Genomic DNA, 17330 nt, shown 5'->3' on the forward strand with positions numbered 1-17330 from the left:
ACACCGAAAAAGTTCAAGGACAGCTCCTTCCCTATTACCACGAAATACAAGAAAGTACCACGGATATTATACGCGAGTTGGGGCGGCAGTCATTAAAACAAACGATTTTTCACTGTTGAGGGATCTATTCACGAAATTTCAATCACCAAATTCCTCGTCGAAAAGTGAAAATACATTCTTGACTCCCACCTACAGAGGGAGAAATAAGCATCGTAATAAAGGAAGGAAATGAGACCTTCTGATATTTTCCTTAAATGAGTTATGCAAACAATGGAAAACCGTCACTGGGATGGCTTAACAGTGATTTGAACCCCGCTCCTCCAGGATGAGAATACAGTGTGAAGCACGGTACTGCATCCCCTGCAAGAACAATTTTTTAACGACATGTGGCCCTTCAGCAAATTCAACAGTAATGTACAGTGACATAGTAAAGTACTTATATGTAAATATTTACGCTTAAGTGTACGCCTTTCCGTGGACCGTACACTTAACGGTGATTCTACATTATTTTTCATTTTTACCAGCCAGCAATCTGTTAAAAAGTACGGGCAGTAGTTTCCGGAAGAGCTACAGTGCCACCGGTCTGGGGAAAAGGCTAACAATCTCTTGCATGTGCTAGTCAATAGCTGATGTGATTTTCTTGAAGGAAATCATTTTCCTGTGTAGACTTTTATTTTGAAATAAACACTTATTTCAAAATTTAGTAATTAGCTTATTTCGCCCCCTTGGGCATTATCAAGCTACATTAGTTATACTTTTGCTAAATTATGAAAGAAAGTGTTCACTTCAAATTACTTTAGATTTGTTCACTACTCTAATTTTTCGTTTATATGTGGATTTAGGGGAAAACTGTATTATGACGCGTCAATAAAATATGTATGAAAGCTTTTTCAATTTTTTCTTTCTTTTGATTTGGACGGTAAACGAGATAACGCAGCAGCGCTGTTTGTCGGTAATCCTCATGCGGTAGGCACATCGTAGTGCATCAAGGGCAGTGGGAAAACCGGAACAGAAGAGAACCGAAGCATATGAGATGTGGAGCTACAGAAAAATATTGAAAATTGGTGGATACTAAGGAATGAGGGTTTCTTCACAGAATCGGCTAAGAAGGGAACATATGGAGAACACTGACAAGAAGAAGGTACAGGGTGATAGGACACGAGTTAAGATATCAGGGAATAACCAATATAGTACCAGAGGAGGCTGTAGAGGGTAAAACTGTAGAGAAAGACAGAAATTGGACTACATACAAGTAACTAAAGATGTGGGGTGCAGGTGCTACTCTGAGGTTGGCACAGGAGAGGGATTCGTGACGCACTGCATCAAACCAGTCAGAAGAGTGATGGAAACTATAGCTCAACTGTATCTCATAACTTCAGTTCTAGATTTTTCTGTTCTTACGCACTTTTTCCAAGTCCAACGGCATCGGAACCTTTGATCAGACGGACTTAAGATTTTCTGAACCAAACTATAATTTTAGAAGTGGTATATTTCCAGGTTTAGAGCAAAGCTGCCGATTCCACTTTTGCATATGTTCTTCACGTACTGAGAACAGTCGGTTTATATATGCCTCTAACTATGCCGGAACATACTACTGTGTCGCGCTATAGACACTAAGTACATCGGATAGGTAGAAACGCTCCTCGGTTTCACACTGAATACAGACTCTTGAACAGAAAGCTGAAAGCTACCAACTCGAGATATCGACGGGCTGTCCTGTGATGAAGCCGCACAGCCTTTCCACAAAATAATAAAAAAAAAAGCATTCACGAAGGAGTCCCTCATAAATAACAACTCAACAGGCCAATATTTCCGAACTTTCAGGGATGCGTATAAAGTACCATAAATTTCCGAAGCTCATCGAAGTGAATAGCTCTCCTTGTGCTATCTTCTTACATGCGACCCCACTCTGGCCTCCACCCCTTCCAAAGCAGCGTGACTTCCGTCAAGATAAGCGGTATAGGCTTTTCTTTTCTCCAGTTCCTGCGGAAACTTATTTCGACACATATTGTGTACCACGTTCTTAGTCACCAAAAAGGAACAGTTTTCAACTCTGATTGAGCAGCTTGGGTGAAAATAAAAACAATATGAAATGATTCCGGAGACTAACATATAGACCGGCACACGTACCTCTAATAGATGAAGAATCAGACCCAATACACCAGTGTTCTTACGGCAGAGACGTTCCAGAATCTTTCCTCGTATAAGCTTATCTGAAAATTAAGAAATAAAAGTTAACTAAATAAAATTCATACGAAAAATACTCTATAAAAAAAGATAAAAATTCTTAAGTTCTTGAACAGTTTAACCATTTGGATTAACTGATATCATCTTTGCTAATAAGAGGGGTATCAAAATAACATACACCGATCACCCAGAACATTATGACCACTGACTTACTATACATATAAACACGTCCAGGCGATAGCGGGTCACCTGGCGAGAAATGACTGCTGGCCAGACACACGCACAGTGGAGTAGTATCAGTAAGCGTGCTGCCCCTGTGTAGAAACTGCAACGAGTACTATTGCGACTGTGCAACACGTGGCTAAACCAAGGTGGAACCACAGCCAGACGCGTTGTAGGGTTGGGTGGCCACCTATCATTATAGATGTCGGACGCCGTAGGATCGGCAGACTGGCGGTGAACTGTAGCAGTACTAAAATCACACTTGAAAAAGGGGTTAGCACAAGTGTGTCTGAACACACAGTGAACCGAACACTACTAACGATGAGCCTCCGCAGCTGACGACCCATGCGTGTATCAACGGTAACACCACGACATAGACAACTACGACTGTAATGGGCACGTGACCATCGACACTGGACGTTGGCGCAGTGGCAGAGTGTTGCATGGTTTAATGAATCCCGATATTTTTTTCATCTTGTCGATGGGAAAAGGGGGGGGGGGGGAGTGAATCCGTCGTCTTCCACGGGAACAGCTCCTTGGCACCTGTGCTGCGGGAGTAAGACAAGCAGGTGGCGGTCCCATAGTGCTCTGGGGAACATTCACATTGGCATCCAAGGGCTTACTGGAGCTCTTGCGGGGCTCCATGACGGCCAGGGAGTATCGTACATTGGTTGCAAACCATGCACATCCCTCCACGACGTCATGTATCCCGACGGTTGTGGCTTTTCAAGAAGATAATGCGCCATGTCAGAAGGTCAAGAGTATAATGGAATGGTTCGCGAAACACAGTGGCAACTTCCAACTGATAGCTGGTCCCCCACCTGGCCATATCTGAAGCCCAGAGAACACACATGGGCTGGCGTCACAGGTCACCCCCCTCCCCGGAACTTATGGGAATTAGGTGACTTTTGTGAGCAGATGTGGCGCCATCTCCTTCCAGCCATCTACCAACACCTCATTGCTTCCACGTCACGACACGTTGCCGCAGTTACACGTGGCAAAGGTGACCATACCGGCTAATAGGCAGGTGGTATAACGTTCTGGGTGATCAGTGTAGCATGTATTGCCAGTGTCCTTTTACAAACTCGTCCCCTACATTTCCAATATCGTTTTCATCAAATAGGCAAGGGCTTCCTATTTCGGGAGAATGAATTGTTAACTCTTACCAGACAGCACTGTGTATCAGACCAACACAATTTTAAAAAGTCCCCACATTCGTTTCATTGTTACCTATCACCAAGCAGTAATATGGACACTGCTGTCACATCATGATACGAAAAGTAACTAGTCAAAAGCACTACACATCGTTTGGTCCCCACAGCTGAGGAGATAATCAATACTCTCTGAAGAACAACCTATCTGGAAGCCTAACAGGATTTGTCGATCTTGTGCAGAGTAAAAGACTAGCATGTAAATAGTGATGGAACGTGTTTATGCCATTTTAAACACTATGATGTGACTCATTAGTAATTGCAAGGGCATATTACTCGTAGCAACACTTTATCTGTTGCACTGTGGTAATAGCTCAGTCTCTTACTTAGTGTGGGTATTTGTGGAAACTGTTGAACTTTCAAGCGTCTTGTATTTACATGTGTATTTTGGAATACTATGTGATGGACATGCTATGTGGAAACTTACAGGAAACGCCATGATATAGTACAGTATTTTTAGCAATAGAACAGAACACATGTTTTAACATAGACATTACAATGTCACACACTTTTAATGTAGAACTGATACAGATTTGGTAAACAGCAAGAGTTTTTTCAAATTTCATGTCACAATATTTGTTTGACATTTGAAATCTCTGCAGGAGCGTATTCGATGTTAAACAATGCATTGCAGAAATTCTTGAACTTTGGATGTTGGCATACTATGTTGTGTTGCCCTGCGGTAATTGATTAACATTATATTTACGTATATCTTTGGAGGGAGACGGGGATAAATGGAAAATCGATAAAACTGCAATAAATTACCTGAAAATTGTAAACAGCAGTTATGAGAGGAAGGGATTAATTGTACTTATACGTCATCTTATTCTTTTATTCTGCTTGGGGTGATGGCTGATCCCTGTGAAACTTCATGGTGATCCACTGAAGTGTACTGAATGAAGAATAACGAGGCCACACAGTCGCTCTAGTAATGAAAGCAGGGACGGGACTTTATTCTTATTGGTCCTGGGAGGAGGGGAGGTGGTTTCCCGCCATCTTATTCATAGAGATCGGTCTGGTAGAGTGACTTTGAATGAGCACGTAAAATTTCCCGACATTTGGGGATTACTCGCGGAGGGAGTGGGGGTTCCCCTTGACCTTGCAGATAACAAGGCCAATTGCCTCAGGTACAACCCGACACCGCCGTTATCACTAGGAGTGATATGTCGCCTGATGTTTATTTTTTGTAGAACTGGTACTGCTCCTCTAGTGACATTCTTCGCTCCAGTAAGGAATAGTTTGTAGGCCGAAGTGGTTGCTCGGTGCATCAGCTTGGTGTAATTATTTATACTTCCTGGGCATGTTCCTGTAGTTCGAAATGATCCGCTGACTGAATGTCGACCCATTTGCCATTTGGAGCATCCATCCTCGTGGTGTCACTGGCCTAGTCAGCAAATGGATCCACAATGGAATGTAGTCAGCGGAATGACCCTTCCTGTTGGACAGTGTCTGCAAGCGCTGGAGAGCAAAGGCAAAGGTAACTGCTGAAGACGAGTCTGTAGCTCTAGATAAGTGTTTCTTGAACTGGGGCGGCAATCATAAAAAACCAGTTTCTTTTAAACAGATACAGAACTGTCTCCCATGAGCCAGGAGCTGCAGTTCTTCCAAACGCAACTGCTATCCATTTAAGTTCCACTGCAATACAGATGTCCCTGCGGGAGCAATGGACTAGCTATGGCTGTCTTTGTCCTCCTTTGGCGGCGTTTATTTACCCGAAACGTTAGGTGGAACTTTAGACGGTGCCCTGCTCTCAGGGCGCATTGTGTACTAAGTGGTGGGGTAGCACCACTTAGCAAATGACGATGGTTAAAAAGTCAGTGCCCAATACGCAGCCGAGTTAAAATAACCTCCTCCCGGCGGGAGGGCCGAGACGAGGTCGTCCAAGCCGCTGTGAGAGGCTTAATAAGCCGTAACTTATTCCCATGAAGCGAGGACCATTGGCGATGCCAAAGGGGCACCGCCTCCTGACAGACGGCAGCACAGAGATCATCGGAGGGAATATAGGTACTCACAGACTGAGGTACTAAGACCGCAGCTTTGACAGCAGCCTCGTTTCGTGGCAGACCGATATGACCAGGGCCCCACAGAAACATCACACTGGCTCCACCAAGAGTGAGCAGTTGACAGTTTCCTGGACCCGCTGCACTAAGGGATGGGCGGTGTACAGCGCACATAGACTATGAAGGGCACTGAGTGAGTCTGAGCAGACGATACAATTGAAAAGGCTGTGTACTCCGTGGCCTGATACAAGGCGAAGAGCTCGACTGTGAATACTGAGGAGTGTGTCGAAAGCTGATATCTAAAGACACGGGTGCCAATGAGGAAGGCACAACCGACCCCACGGTCAGTCCGAGAGCCATCCGAGTATACAAAGGTACTATCGCAAAGTTCCATGCGAAGGTCGTGAAATTGAAGGATACAGACCGAGGCTGGAGTAGTGTCCTTAGGAAGCGAATGAAGAACAGTGTTAACATGGGCCACTTCACGAAGCGAAGGTGACGAAGGGTCCACACCCACCGGGAATGGAGAAGGTAGTGCGAAGATAAGTCACTGTAGCAAGTGCCGATAGCGGGCTCTAGGAGGTAACAGAGAAGGACGAGCCCCATACTGACGATCAAAGGAATCATCCATCAAAGCAGGAGGCATAGGATGGATGGCCACGCATGGCAGACAAACGGCATGCATATCTACCGAGGAGAAAGTCACGGCGGTAGGACAGTGGTAGTTCAGCAGCTTCAACATACAGACTCTTAACTGGGCTGGTGTAAAAGGCGCCCGTGGACAAACGGATGCCACGATGGTGGATAGTGGTGAGATGGCGTAAGAGGACGGATCTGCAGACGCATAAACAAAGCATCCATAGTCTAGTTTCGAAAGGACAAGGGACTGGTACAAACGGAGGAGGGTGTTTAGATCGGCACCCCAGGAATTACCATTCAGGACTTATAGGACACTGAGGAACTGCGTACAGTGGGCTGCCAAGTAAGAGACATGAGAGGACCATGAGAGTTTCCTATCGAGCATGAGCCCCAGGAATTTCACAGTTTCAACGAACGGAAGGGCAACAGGCCCAAGATGTAAAGACGGTGGGAGAAACCACTTACGTCGCCAGAAATTCATACAGACGGTTTTGTCAGTGGAAAAGCGAAAGCCACTGTCGATGTTCCAGGAGTGAAGACGATCAAGACAGTGCTGAAGACGCCGCTCAGTGAGACAGGTCCGTGGAGAACTGCAATAGATGGCAAAATCGTCAACAAAGAGGGAATCGGAGATGACAGGTGGGAGACAGGCCATGATAGGGTTAATGGCGATAGCAAAGAGGACGACACTCAGGACGGAACACTAGGCACTTAGTTTTCCTGGATCATTTGTCTGACAAGGCAGAACCCACATGCACCCTGAAAACTCGAACTTGTAAAAATGCCTGAAGGAAACAGGGCAGGTAGCCACGGAAGCCCCACATGTACAGAGTACGGAGGATACTAGTTCTCCAGCAGGTGTCGTAGGCTTTCTCCAAATCGAAAAAGACGGCTACAGTCTCGGATTGCCGCAGAAATCCATTCATGACATGTGTCGACAAAGTAACGAGATGGTCAACTGCAGAACGCTGCGCTCGAAATCCATACTGTGCATTCGTCAGTAAATTGAGAGACTAGAGCCACCATACCACCCGGCATGAATCATGCATTCCATCACCTTGCAAACGCAATTGCTAAGAGAGATGGTGCGGTAGCTAGTAGGAAGGTTTGTATCCTTACCGGGCTTAGGTATGGGTATGACGGTGGCTTCACGCCAGCGTCCGGGAAATGTGCCCTCAGCACAGATGCGGTTGTATGTGTTAAGCAGAAAGTGCTTGCCCGCAAGAGAAATGTGCTGCAATATCTGACAGTGGATGGCGTCTGGCACTGGGGCGGAGGATCGGGATGAACTGAGAGCACGATCGAGCACCCTCATGGTAAAGGCGGCATTATAGCACCCACTATTCGGAGATGAGAAGGATATCGTCCGAGCCGCCTCCACTAGTTTCCGATGTAGGAAGGCAGGGTGATAGTGGGAAGAGCTCGAAACTTCCGAAAAAATGGTGGCCCAAGGTCTTGGAGATAGCAATAGGGCCCACGATAACATCGTCTGCTACTGTCTGTTTTGTTTTAGGGCGCAAAAAACAACTGAGGTCATACGTGCCAAAGTCAAAACTATAGAACGCAAACACAGAGACAAAGAATACGACTATATGTCAGTCCCAATGGAAAGAATAGGAGACATGTAAACAAAGCACGTGGAAAAAGGGATAAAACACCATACAAAAATGGAGATCCAAAACTAAAAATTAAATGGCCTTCACCATATTGCTTCGGCGGATAACAAGTAAAACGCGGGCGACAGCACGTGCGTCATTTGCTAAAACAGCTGATAAATCAGATGGGCCGGCCTGAGTGGCCGAGCGGTTCTAGGCGCTACAGTCTGGAACCGCGCGACCGCTACGGTGGCAGGTTCGAGTCCTGCCTCGGGCATGGATGTGTGTGATGTCCTTAGGTTAGTTAGATTTAAGTAGTCCTAAGTTCTAGGGGACTGATGGCCTCAGAAGTTAAGTCCCATAGTGCTCAGAGCCATTTGAACCATTTGAAATCAGATGGCAAACCCAAGATGGAACGTAAATTACTACAAAAAGGGCATTCCAGCAGGTAGTGGCGGTCAGTTAAAATTTGGGCGCAATGCGTACAAAGTGGTGGGGCAGCGCCACTGAGCAAATGACGATGGCTAAAAAGGCAGTGCCCAGTACGCAGCCAAGTTAAAATAATCTCCTCTCGGTGGGTGGCCGAGAGGAGGTGGTCCAAGTTGCCGGGAGAGGCTTAATGTGCCGAAGTTCATTCCCATGAAGGGAGGACCATTGGCGATGCCGAAGGGACACCGCCTCCTGACAGACGGCAACACAGAGATCATCGGAGGGAATAGAGGTACTCGCGGGCTGAGGTAAGAGGACTGCAGCCTTGACAGCAGCGTCAGCAGCCTCGTTTCCTGGCAGACCGACATGACCAGGGACCCACAGAAACATGACATTGGCTCCACGAAGAGCAAGCAAGTGACAGTTTTCCTGTACCCGCTGCACTAAGGGATGAGCAGTGTACAGCGCACAGTGACTCTGGAGGGCGCTGAGTGAGTCTGAGCAGAGAACACAATTGGGAAGGCTGTGTCGCCGGATGTTCTCCGTGGCCTGATACAAGGCGAACAGCTCAGCTGTAAATATTGGGGAGTGGGCCAAAGCCGATATCGAAAGACACGGGTGCCAATGACGAATGCACACCCAACCCCACGGTCAGTCCGAGGGCCATCAGTGTATGTAAAGATCATGTCGGTCTGCCAGTGTTAGTGGGTTGGTTGATTTCGAGGAGGGGACCAAACAGCGAGGTCATCGGTCCAATCGGATTAGGGAAGGTTGGGGAAGGAAGTCGACTGTGCTCTTTCAAAGGAACCATCCTGCCATTTGCCTGAAGCCATTTAGAGAAATTACGGAAAACCTAAATCAGGATGGCCGGACGCGGGTTTGGGTGGGGTTGTTTTTGGGGGAGGAGACCAAACAGCGAGGTTATCGATCTCCTCGGATTAGGGAAGGACGGGGAAGGAAGGCGGCCGTGCCCTTTCAAAGGAACCATCCCGGCATTAGCCTGGAACGATTTATAGAAAATCACGGAAAACCTAAATCAGGATGTCCCAACGACGAGTTCACTGTGCTAACCTCTGCGTCACCTCGCGCAGTACGCGGGTTTAACCGTCGTCCTCCAGAATGACGCTTTATTTCCCAATGGCCGAGTACCCAGCAAATCACTACATTCAATTGTTGCTTTTAGTGAAAGTGAGAGCGCTGGATAATTTGAAAAATTTTGTACGCAGTGTCGAAGTGTAATATATCGCGCGTGAAATTCTCCCCTTGAATGTCTTTAGCAGTTATACCTGGTTAGACGCGGCAATGTTCATTGCTGCACTGGTGCCATTTTCCCTAATTTACCAAGCAGTTAGCGTGCGACCTACTCCGAAGCAATGCAAATAGCACTCTGAGGTAATGAATAGCGCGCCGCAGCAAATCAGGGAAGGCGAACGGATTAAGAAGTTTGGATGCCGGCCAGCGCGGCACGGCGCCGCGCCGCGTCTCGCACGCGAGGTGCGTGGCGTGCATGCGCCCTGCGCTGCGGGTTGCGGGGATGCCGGGGCAGGGGAAGACGCCACCACCAGGCACGGGTGGCGACGGCGCCGCCGGCCGTCCGTCCGTCTCCCAGCCGCCGCTGCCGCTTTATCCGCCCCCACCTCCACACCAACTCGCACGCCACCTTCGCACTCAACTCATTATTTCCAGCCCGTCGACTACAAAGGGTGAGAGCGGTGGGGAAGTGGTGGGGAAGTGGTGCGGTCTGGTCGGTAAAAGCCCGGGGCGCCAATTCGGACTCTTTCCGCGCTGCCATCGTCACGCAGCTTGCTCACATACCTTCCCCAAATAACAGCCGTAAGATAGCAATTACCAACCTAGCGTCGGTAGCATCATTAAAATTATCGTTTAAGCTTCTTTGCCCCTCCTTTCGCTAACGACAGACTGGCGATTTGTTAAAGGACATTATTGCTGCAATCAAAAGCAAGTATAATTCAGTGTCACTACTTAGTTACAAGGAGCAGTCAAATAAAAACGATACAGACAGAAAAAAGTAAGTAAAATGTTTATTATTTTGAAGTAATCGTCAAAACTGTTAATCTGTTTATCCCACCGTGAGACAATGTGGTCAACGACTTCATGGAAAGATGTTTGAGGTTGCCTGCGGAACCATGCGTATACGCAGGCGTGCACCTCCTCCTACAAATCAAATCGAAGACCACGAATGTCTCTCTTCAGGGCTCCAAACAAATGGAAAACGCATGGTGAGAGATCGGGACAATATGGAGGATGTGTACAGGCTTCCCAGTGAAATTTGTGTAGTGTAGTCGAAACAACAGAATGATGCCATCCGTCAACATTGGTGGGCGTTCGAGCTTGATGTCGCGCTGTAGTTTCTGCAAAGTTCCACGTATTACAGTCCGTTAGTTGTGGCGCCGTGTTCCGGAAAGTCACTGGGCAGCGGGCCCTTGTAGTCTACGAAAAAGTTCATCATGACTTTCGCAGACCTGGCGTGCACGGCTTTGGATTTTTTCGGTGGGGGTGCTTCCATTGTTGCCTTTGATGCTTGCTCTCCGGCTTAAAAATAACACCATGTTTCACCTCTCGCGACAATACGGTATAGGAAATGATATTCTTCACAGCTATAGCGTTCCAGGCGCTGCGCCGACATTCTGTTCAACTTCTCCTCCGTCAGGCTGTGACGAATCCACTGTGCACGGGTTTTCCGTAATTTTGCAGATTTTCTGCCATGATAGCGTGAGCAGTAATGTGACTGACACACAACCAGAGCCGAATGTCTAACAAACTTTGCCGTCGGCCATTTCTAACGGCAGCATCCAGCGCAGCAAAAGAGTTAATGACACGATGAACTGTCCTGACCGACTGCTGTCTTGCAACGACCCTCAACCTTCTCGAAACCATTTATTCCACGCAAACACGAGCGCACATACTGAGTTCACCAGACACAGCTACTCATTTTGTAGTCAAAAACCGCACTAAACCTCGCTGTTCCTTTTTCCTGTTTTCCATAGAGAAGTCGGACGCACAAAAGACTCGCTGACCTCACGTCGAGCACATATAACAGACAAATGGCACAATAGTGAACATTCGTGGTGTTACTTCCTGACTGTTAATAGAGAGCACGTCTATACACATACCTACATACGTCACCAACGTCCGCGCCATCCTAGTTATATAGTTGGTCTCTCTCTCATTTGACTGCCCCTTATACTAGCGCACTCTTAATGATTATCAGAGTCACAGTCCTCTTCCATCACAATTTTGTGCAATCCGGTAGATTCGGGTGCGAGACAGATTATCGTACACAATGAATCTTCCACTTTGCAGGTGAGTGTGCGCCATCTTCAAACTTCCTAACCTAATAACTACAGGACGGGCGAGGATTGAAGCCTAGTACATTGCCTTCGGATGGCAATTCTCTCACCGACTTACGTATCCTGGCGTGCCTCAACGCGACTTCACACTTTCAATTCTACCGGTACCTCTCCTACTTTTCACATTTCATATAAGGTCTTTTTCTATCTTGCAGGTCTGACAACTCTGGAACTTCGCTTACAAAAGGTAATGTCTCAGGTTCAGATCCCGGGTGGTACACAGTTTTCATATAGCAGAAAGTTTTCATATAGCAGAAAGGTTTCATATAGCAGAAAGTTTTCATATAGCAGAAAGTTTTCATATAGCAGAAAGTTTTCATATAGCAGAAAGTTTTCATATAGCAGAAAGTTTTCATATAGCAGAAAGTTTCAGTAATCGTACATGCCTGTTTCCATGTCGTGGAATCAATGTGTTTCCAGAGACGAGTTAATGTTGATAATGTTACATATATACGGTGTGCTGTCGTTAAAATCTACAATGTATGACAAAAGGAAACATGGGTAAGCAGTTTTACAGCAGATGGATGTTACTGGCTGTCAGCAGTGCGTTTACATGTCTATCGACCACGACAGTGACACATGATGCTAAACTCTGGAGAAGCCAGAATAAACACAGGGGCTTTTCTTACAACACCGCCAAGCAAATCGCCTGTCTCTGGGCAGTGGACATGTTTCACAGTCCTGTGTACCCTGGGCCAATAAACAGGGTGTACATAATGGAGGCATTTTTAACACCTCTTGGACAACGATGTTGTCTACGTGTATACACCGTGTGCCTGAGGGTACTTCTAATACCACCATTTTTTTCCATTCGCTGTTTCATCCGGAAATGGTATGTGCGAAAAACGTTTGTCGGTAACGTTTCCTGAATTACAATTTCTCTGATATTGTCGTAGTCATTTCGCGACATGCTGCTTTCAATCTTCTGGGAACGTAGACTCTTGGAATTTCAACACTAAAGCTCTCCGTGATGCACAACGCCTTTCTTGTAGCGCCTACCACTAGCGCTTGTCGAATATCTCCGTAATACAATCTCGTTTACTAGACAATCTCGTGATGAAACGAGCCGCTTTATACTGGATCTTGTTGTATATTCTATTTATCCAACTTGGTAACGTTCTCAGACAAGGAAGAATTAGTCAAACAAGTGTTTTACACGTCATTTCTTACGTGGATGAATTACATTTCCTTAAGATTCTCCCAATGAATCTCAGCCTGGTTTCTGATTTTTCTGTAATTTGTTTTGTGTTATTCCAGTTTTGGTCGCTTCGGAACGTTACTCCTAAGTATTTTATGGTAATTACTGTTTCCACTGATTTGTAGCCAATAGCGTAATTAAACAGTAGTGGATTTCTTCGCCTGCTTATATGCAATGTTTTCTGAGTAAACTGCCAGTCCCTGCACTAACTGTCGATCCTCTACAGGTCTTCCTGCATTTCGCCATTGTCATCATACACACAGTATTAACTCTGACAGGAAATCGACTGTGATTTTAAAGAAGTCGTACTGGCATTCGCCTTAAGTAGTTAAAGAAACCACAAAAACCTTAAACCTAGATGACCGGATAGGTTTTCCAAAGTCGCCGCTCCGAGAGTGCACCGTCCTAACCACTGCAACATTCCACTCAGCCTGTGCACACATTGAGCGTATTTTAAGTTTACAGACACAAACATTTTTCGAAAATAAAATATTTATGAGCTTGTCCATACTAGAGTATTCTCGTATTATATCCCGTATTTAGTCTCTTTAAGGATCACTGCACGCTACTCTTGTCCTCTAGCTGGCGGAAAAGACGTTATCAACAGGCAGTTCATCTCTGCTCATAAACACACAAGTCACGCAGCTGTTTCCGTTGTCTGTGCATGTACAAAAAAATCAGATCAATTGGCAGAAGTTACAGGAATCTATTATTCATATCTGGCTTGCAGAAATGTATTGCTTTTATCTTTCACCAAGAACGGAAATATAGCCTCGTCCATTCACTCTGACGAACTGGAGAACTACCCTTGCTACGAAACCTGTTGTAAATGAAGGTGTACATTTTCCTCTAGACAACTTAGTACACAAACGGCATTTTACTTCTCATGGATTACAGCGCGGTTCACAGCTATGAACGAGTCAAGTACTTTTACATTTGAAAACGTAAAGTTGTCTTCAGCTTGAAGGTTGCTTTGACCACCACAGTGGTTTATTATGCATGGTACTCTTCGAGATGGTAAGCCCTTCCTTTCCTCCGACCTCCGAACTGAGTTACCCACCCATTTCTAGGGGGGAAGGGGGAACTGTTTAACGTGGATTCCTAACCAAGGTGCATCTCGGTACACGACCTTCTAAAAAGCCTCGTTATTTGTTTGCATATTGCATAAATTTTTACTTTAGTACCACGCTACAGTCGGTATGATTCTACAAAACTACATCTTTGAGGGTCTAACGTGTAAGCCACGAAGCTGCAAGTTCGCAATGTCTATAATGTTTAAGAAAATGGAATGGCTTTGTTCAGAAAACATTATAATGATCATTAGACCCATTTAATTGGACGAAAACTCTATCAGACAAACCAAGTAAAACTTGAATTATGCAAAATGCCTCTGTAACGGAAGAACCGTTACTTCCTAGCTTGAAACAGCGCGTAAAAATAATGCACGTTTTGTATTTAGATGTCTGTGAAATAAACATATGCGACAAGATTGGCAAAGAGACCTTTGAAGTCGCATCTCAAATGACGGGATTCATATACTTCTTTTGGCAGGGCCGTTTATATATATATCTGCTGCATGTGAAGTTCCACACACAACCGAATAGTATACAGCTACAGGCACAAATTGACAAAAATGTTTGTTATTGACATTATGAAATGTCTGTTGGCGTTTGATGGACTTGCTGAGGAAAGTGTGTTCGACGGAATCAGAATGGGTAAAAGGCACCAAAGCGCCTTTAACACGAATGATGCAAGTTCATGAATGTTATCCCAATCGTTCTCGCAAAATTCATGTTTTACACTCCCCCTTGTGACAGACGAAGCATTCGATTTAAACCACAAAATATACTGCCTACATGCTTAAGTACGAAACTATACATGACTCTGATACCACCACCACCACCACCACCACCACCACCACCACCACCACCACCACCCAGATTTTGAAAGCCTTTAGCTCTCTCTCAGCGACGCATTTTAAATCTCTTCTACGTTTGTCAAATGGTTCAAATGGCTCTGAGCACTATGGGACTTAACTACTGAGGTCATCAGTCCCCTAGAACTTAGAACTACTTAAACCTAACTAACCTAAGGACATCACACACATCCATGCCCGAGGCAGGATTCGAACCTGCGACCGTAGCGGTCACGCGGTTCCAAACTGAAGCGCTTAGAACCGCACGGCCACACCGGCCGGCCTCTACGTTTGTCAAACGACGGCGCTTAAAGGCTTTCTTTATTTTTGGAAACCGGAAAAGTCACACAGGGGTCACGAATTGCATCACAACAAAAGTGTTCGCTCTTCTGACAAGAACTCACAATGCACTACGCCGTTAAAAATCAAGAACAGTGAGCATAACTTTCCATTTGACCGCACTGGTCGAGCTTTTTTTCAGCTTTGGCGATACAGAATGTTTCCACTGCGACTATTCAGTCTTAATTTCGACGTAATGTTTCATCACTTTTTGTGACGTGTTTCAGTATTTCAAATTAATATTGACTTTATCGTCGTGAGCCACTCGCATTCGCCGCTGGTATGTTCGAAATTCTACATTTGTGTTTTTCACATCCAAAAATCAAATTTATGGCGTTAATCAATTCGTACTGCAACGTATCAGCGATTTCTGTGATTGTGACTCGGCGATCATCCACAATAATTTTTTCACCTTTTCCACGAATTCATCGGTTGAGAATGTGGTGGGGCGTCCCGTGGGATCGTATCTTCAACGTCTTCATGGCTTTTTTTTTTCGACACACAGCAGACTCTCAAAAAGCAATATTTAGCATTTCTAAAGCTTTGCTGCACTTTATTCTGTTCTTATAGAAAAACAAACGCAAATTCTCTGATCTATTTTACACAAAATACGTAACTGCCGGTACCACCGAAACATATGTAACCCGAGTAAAATTTTCACTCTGCAGCTGAGTGAACACTGATACGAAACTTCCTGATAATTTAAAACTGTGTGCCGGGCTGAAGTTTGGAAAGTAGGAGACGAGGAACTGGCGGAAGCTGCGAGGACGAGTCGTGCTTACGTAGCTCAGTTGGTAGAGCACCTGCCAGCGAACGGCAAAGGTCCCGAGTTAGAGTTTCGGTTCGACACAGTTTCATACTGCCAGGAGGTTTCACGTGTAACCTTTACGACAGCTGATGACAGACTAAACGCCCGATATGCGTAACCCTGTACAGATACTTTTAAGAGGGTTACCAGCATAGCAACGGAAGAGGACTAGTCAGTTATAGGTAGTTAAATGGTAATTATCACAAAAACCAACAAAAAAAAAATACAAAAATTGCCGCCTACTGTAGTTCTATGGCTTAATGTAGAAGGTAGGGGACAGAGGAAGGACAGACTCTAGATTTGTCCAACATGAGGCAATTAGAAACGGAACACTAGTTATGTTAGTCAGGACCAGAGGAGGGAATCAATCGAGGGCTTAATAAAGGAACCTTTCAGCATTCGTTGAATTGATTTTTATAAACCACAAATTTCCGCCTTTCCTACGATGCTTCTCTTGAGTGCAATGTCAACTAAAAGGAATACGTGGGATGCCTTTCAAGGATTTCTCTGTATCTAATGGCTATCTTGTAAAAAAACACCTGCCACGATCTAAAGCAATATTTTCGTCCGCAGAAAAGACTCTTTCCAAATGATGTTATTAGCAATACACTCGATAATCAGATCACCCACGCTACTTTTTCTGTTTTCCGTTTTGTCGTTGAGGCTGTGCTTCCGATATGGATCGAAACTGAGACCATGAATCAAAAGAGCATTTAATTCTTTGCGCCTTTAGGGGAACTAAAAGGTTGATACTGCGGTGAAGGAGGTGATATACGAAGGAGAAGTTACATGACGTGAAATCCCAGCTACCAATTTCATATGGAGAGTAAGAGGATCATCCAAGGAAGTACTGAACAAACAATCGCAAGAGTCCTGAAGTAGTATGGGTAGAATTTCAGCACAAATAGACAATTTTAATATAGTACGCCTGAGTTTCAATCACGGCTGTTTCCAAGAGAGCTACACGATTTCTGCCTTGCACCACCACCACCACCACCACTGTGCGCACTACTGCTAATAATGTTATATTGGTAATTTGGAGGTAGTGAGATTCCTTCTTCTGCCTACAGTGAGGCCACAGCTCACGGGCCAAACGGAAGGAGATGGGCAAGGTAGGTTGGTTGGTTGGTTGGTTGGTTGGTTGGAGATGGGATCAAACTACGCGGTCACCAGTCCCTCCGACCTTGGAATAACTAAAATCGATAAAACCTCACACTATAAGAGGAAACTACAATAACCATAAAATTACAATCTACTAACAGAGAAAGAAGGAAGAAGGTGGAAGAAGTGAGGAGGGAAAGAAAGTAACTAATGACAGGGGCATGAAGGAAGAAGCACAGGTAGACAAGATAGACACGTAAGATAGAACAGACCCCAGAAGGAAGGGAGTGGGAAGGCAGAGGGCAGGGGTGAACC

At 45.4% G+C, this 17330-nt stretch overlaps 1 protein-coding gene across 5 annotated transcripts in view; it reads right to left on the reverse strand.

Moving 5' to 3' along the window:
- The window catches only part of LOC126484554 (cytosolic carboxypeptidase 1-like), a 514320-nt gene that overhangs the window by 433889 nt on the left and 63101 nt on the right, over nucleotides 1-17330 (reverse strand). For all 5 annotated transcript variants that reach the window (XM_050108112.1, XM_050108113.1, XM_050108111.1 and 2 more), the window contains exon 3: nucleotides 2131-2213. In XM_050108112.1, the coding sequence (XP_049964069.1) occupies nucleotides 2131-2213 (83 nt within the window). The remainder of the gene's footprint in view (nucleotides 1-2130; nucleotides 2214-17330) is intronic.

Source organism: Schistocerca serialis, chromosome 6 (assembly GCF_023864345.2).
Source record: "Schistocerca serialis cubense isolate TAMUIC-IGC-003099 chromosome 6, iqSchSeri2.2, whole genome shotgun sequence".
NCBI lineage: Eukaryota > Metazoa > Arthropoda > Insecta > Orthoptera > Acrididae > Schistocerca > Schistocerca serialis.